At 50.9% G+C, this 5,000-nt stretch overlaps 1 protein-coding gene across 3 annotated transcripts in view; it reads left to right on the plus strand.

Moving 5' to 3' along the window:
• LOC133954014 (phosphofurin acidic cluster sorting protein 1-like) overlaps positions 1-5,000 on the plus strand; it is a 15,752-nt gene that overhangs the window by 2,390 nt on the left and 8,362 nt on the right. For all 3 annotated transcript variants that reach the window (XM_062388262.1, XM_062388263.1, XM_062388261.1), the window contains exons 2-6: positions 574-661; positions 754-843; positions 1,647-1,772; positions 1,966-2,128; positions 4,653-4,726. In XM_062388262.1, coding sequence (XP_062244246.1) covers positions 574-661; positions 754-843; positions 1,647-1,772; positions 1,966-2,128; positions 4,653-4,726 — 541 coding nt within the window. The remainder of the gene's footprint in view (positions 1-573; positions 662-753; positions 844-1,646; positions 1,773-1,965; positions 2,129-4,652; positions 4,727-5,000) is intronic.

The following is a 5,000-nucleotide window of genomic DNA, read 5'->3' on the forward strand; positions in this document are numbered from 1 at the left end:
AATGGGAACAGACGTCAGGGACAGTCAGGAGTTTCTGTCTCAGGCTCGAGTTTCAAGTCTTCTTCAAACAGCCGATGAGCATTGAGAGTCAAACAGACCATGAAGCACCGTCCTTTATGAGCCAAGGTGTTAACAGCAGGAGACGTCCTCCACTGAACACGGATGAACACGTATGAACACGTGTGACAGGAAGCTGATGTGTGACCACTTCCTGTATGATCCTGATCAGAAACATCAACAAACATCAAAGAGATAAGAACGACCTGAACGACAGAAGCATCTTTGACAAACTTTCATTTAACGTCCACTTTGATTTAGTGAGTTTTGTCCATGTCCTACCTGCTAACATGGAGCAGGTTTATGATCTATGCTGCAGCCAGACACCAGGGGGCGATAGAGACCATTTGTCTTGACTTTAGGGAGCCTTCATGTCGTCCATCTTTATTTACCGTCTGTGCCTGAACTGTCAAATCTTTTACAAATGTTCCTGGTTCCCAGATGTTGAATCCCTGACAGCATGTTGTCGTATTGTATGTGTGTGTATGTGTGTGTGTGTGTGTGTGTGTGTGTCAGGTTGTGTAGTCTGACTCTGAAGAAGCTCCTGGTCCTGAGGGAGTTGGACCGAGAGCTCAGCTCCGTCGTCATCGCTGTGAAGATCCAGGTCAGAGGAACGTTTCACACCTTCTCCTGAACTCACAGGTTTAACTGATGTGAACCATGTTGATCCAAACACGTGTTCCACCTGAACCTCAGGGCTCCAGAAGAACTCTGAGGTCCAACGAGTATCTTCTCCCTCCAGACGGCATCATGGCAACTGACCTGGAGCTCACCTTCTCACTGCAGGTTCCTACACAACCTCACAGACTGAACCGTTACACACTCAGATCATCTGTCCATCAGGGACTGTATATAAAGAGAATCAGTGACTGTATATAAAGATGATCAGTGACTGTATATAAAGATGATCAGTGACTGTATATAAAGATGATCAGTGACTGTATATAAAGATGATCAGTGACTGTATATAAAGATGATCAGTGACTGTATATAAAGATGATCAGTGACTGTATATAAAGATGATCAGTGACTGTATATAAAGATGATCAGTGGCTGTATATAAAGATGATCAGTGACTGTATATAAAGATGATTAGTGACTGTTTATATAGATGATCAGTGGCTGTATATAAAGATGATCAGTGACTGTATATCAAGATGATTCGTGACTGTGACTGTATATAAAGAGGATCAGTGACTGTATATATAGATGATCAGTGGCTGTATATAAAGAGGATCAGTGACTGTATATAAAGATGATTAGTGACTGTATATAAAGATAAACACTGACTGTATATAAAGATGATCAGTGACTGTATATAAAGATGATCAGTGACTGTATATAAAGAGAATCAGTGACTGTATATAAAGATGATCAGTGACTGTATATAAAGATGATCAGTGACTGTATATAAAGATGATCAGTGACTGTATATAAAGAGGATCAGTGACTGTATATAAAGATGATCAGTGACTGTATATAAAGAGAATCAGTGACTGTATATAAAGAGAATCAGTGACTGAATATAAAGATGATCAGTGACTGTATATACAGATGATCAGTGACTGTATATAAACTCTGTGTTTCAGTATCCTCACTTCCTGAAGCGAGACGCTAATCGTCTCCATGTGATGCTGCAGAGGAAGAAAAGATACAAGAACCGTACCATCCGGGGCTTCAGGACTCTGGCAGCGGGAGTCATCAACATGGACGAGGTACGACCAGGGGACAGACCACCAGGGGACGGACCACCAGGGGACGGACCACCAGGGGACGGACCACCAGGGGACGGACCACCAGGGGACGGACCACCAGGGGACGGACCACCAGGGGACAGACCATTATTGGATTGTAATTGTGATTGTGTGTGATTGTGTGTGTCTGTGTGTGTCTGTGTGTGCGTCCCAGGTGATGCAGCATCCGACTGACAGAACCCACATCCTCGGTCTCCATGGCAGCCTGAAGAACGTCTCCGTGCGGTGGGCGGAGCTGAGCGTCCTCTCTGTCTCCAGCCAGCCAATCGAGCTGGAGGAGACAAGTGGTCCCCATGGCAGCATCACCAAGGCCCTGGGTAGGAGAACCCTGGCTCCTGATTGGTCCTCCTCCTCTTCCTCGTCTCAGATCAAAGAGATGAACACAGAACGTTTACTCTCATGTTCTAAACTTTTACATCTTTGACTTCAGGGTCAAATAATCTGGACACGAGGATCTGAGTCAAACTGGAGTGAACGTTTGTGTTCTCACCACGACAGAGAAGAACCAATCTCTGAGCCTCCTCCTGTACCTGGGGAGTAACCAGTGCTCCTACACCTCCTCTATGAGGAGGTCTCTGAGCCTCCTCCTGTACCTGGGGAGTAACCAGTGCTCCTACACCTCCTCTATGAGGAGGTCTCTGAGCCTCCTCCTGTACCTGGGGAGGAACCAGTGCTCCCACACCTCCTCTATGAGGAGGTCTCTGAGCCTCCTCCTGTACCTGGGGAGTAACCAGTGCTCCTACACCTCCTCTGTGAGGAGGTCTCTGAGCCTCCTCCTGTACCTGGGGAGTAACCAGTGCTCCTACACCTCCTCTGTGAGGAGGCTCAGAGAACCTCCTCACAGAGGAGAACCAATCACTTCTCAGCATCTCATTATTCAAACAGGACAAACTCACAGTGGAAGCTCAGCTCTGTTCTGTCCATGTGCTCCTACACCTCCTCTGTGAGGAGGTCTCTGAGCCTCCTCCTGTACCTGAGGAGTAACCAGTGCTCCTACACCTCCTCTGTGAGGAGGTCTCTGAGCCTCCTCCTGTACCTGAGGAGTAACCAGTGCTCCTACACCTCCTCTGTGAGGAGGTCTCTGAGCCTCCTCCTGTACCTGGGGAGTAACCAGTGCTCCCACACCTCCTCTATGAGGAGGTCTCTGAGCCTCCTCCTGTACCTGGGGAGTAACCAGTGCTCCCACACCTCCTCTGTGAGGAGGTGTCTGAGCCTCCTCCTGTACCTGGGGAGGAACCAGTGCTCGTACACCTCCTCTATGAGGAGGTCTCTGAGCCTCCTCCTGTACCTGGGGAGGAACCAGTGCTCCCACACCTCCTCTATGAGGAGGTCTCTGAGCCTCCTCCTGTACCTGGGGAGTAACCAGTGCTCCCACACCTCCTCTATGAGGAGGTCTCTGAGCCTCCTCCTGTACCTGGGGAGGAACCAGTGCTCCTACACCTCCTCTGTGAGGAGGTCTCTGAGCCTCCTCCTGTACCTGGGGAGGAACCAGTGCTCCCACACCTCCTCTATGAGCAGGTCTCTGAGCCTCCTCCTGTACCTGGGGAGGAACCAGTGCTCCTACACCTCCACTGTGAGGAGGTCTCTGAGCCTCCTCCTGTACCTGAGGAGTAACCAGTGCTCCTACACCTCCTCTGTGAGGAGGTCTCTGAGCCTCCTCCTGTACCTGGGGAGTAACCAGTGCTCCCACACCTCCTCTATGAGGTGGTCTCTGAGCCTCCTCCTGTACCTGGGGAGTAACCAGTGCTCCCACACCTCCTCTGTGAGGAGGTGTCTGAGCCTCCTCCTGTACCTGGGGAGGAACCAGTGCTCGTACACCTCCTCTATGAGGAGGTCTCTGAGCCTCCTCCTGTACCTGGGGAGGAACCAGTGCTCCCACACCTCCTCTATGAGGAGGTCTCTGAGCCTCCTCCTGTACCTGGGGAGTAACCAGTGCTCCCACACCTCCTCTATGAGGAGGTCTCTGAGCCTCCTCCTGTACCTGGGGAGGAACCAGTGCTCCTACACCTCCTCTGTGAGGAGGTCTCTGAGCCTCCTCCTGTACCTGGGGAGGAACCAGTGCTCCCACACCTCCTCTATGAGCAGGTCTCTGAGCCTCCTCCTGTACCTGGGGAGGAACCAGTGCTCCTACACCTCCTCTGTGAGGAGGTCTCTGAGCCTCCTCCTGTACCTGGGGAGTAACCAGTGCTCCCACACCTCCTCTATGAGGAGGTCTCTGAGCCTCCTCCTGTACCTGGGGAGTAACCAGTGCTCCCACACCTCCTCTGTGAGGAGGTGTCTGAGCCTCCTCCTGTACCTGGGGAGGAACCAGTGCTCGTACACCTCCTCTATGAGGAGGTCTCTGAGCCTCCTCCTGTACCTGGGGAGGAACCAGTGCTCCCACACCTCCTCTATGAGGAGGTCTCTGAGTTCCTCCTGTACCTGGGGAGTAACCAGTGCTCCCACACCTCCTCTATGAGGAGGTCTCTGAGCCTCCTCCTGTACCTGGGGAGGAACCAGTGCTCCTACACCTCCTCTGTGAGGAGGTCTCTGAGCCTCCTCCTGTACCTGGGGAGGAACCAGTGCTCCCACACCTCCTCTGTGAGGAGGTCTCTGAGCCTCCTCCTGTACCTGGGGAGGAACCAGTGCTCCCACACCTCCTCTGTGAGGAGGTCTCTGAGCCTCCTCCTGTACCTGGGGAGTAACCAGTGCTCCTACACCTCCTCACAGAGGAGGCTCAGAGACCTCCTCAGAGGAACACTTGTTGTGTTCACAGTTTGTTGTGTTGTTGTGTTGACAGTGTGTTGTTGTGTTCACAGTTTGTTGTGTTGTTGTGTTGACAGGTTGTTGTTGTGTTCACAGATCACTACTGGGAGGACGATGATGACAGCTTCTCCTCTGAACAGGAAGGAAGTGATGATGCGGTCCGGCCTCAGGTGATTGACAGCTCATCATCTTCAGGAACCCTAACCCTGTTCGATCTTTTCATTCGTTGACTTGTTTTCATTTCTGTGTTTCAAACTTGTTGATTCAGTTTAATGTTTGATCCCAAAGCTTTGTTTTTAATATTTGTACCATGAGTCATTTGGTAAAGTTGAGACTTCTGTGGTTAGAGAAGGATCCGCCCCCTGGATCCTGGGCTGCTCAGGAAGAGACAAACGTCCTGAGGGAGACTTGAAAAGAGAGGACTTGGGCCCGTCCCCCATCCCC

The sequence above is a fragment of the Platichthys flesus genome, chromosome 5 (assembly GCF_949316205.1).
Source record: "Platichthys flesus chromosome 5, fPlaFle2.1, whole genome shotgun sequence".
NCBI classification, from domain to species: domain Eukaryota; kingdom Metazoa; phylum Chordata; class Actinopteri; order Pleuronectiformes; family Pleuronectidae; genus Platichthys; species Platichthys flesus.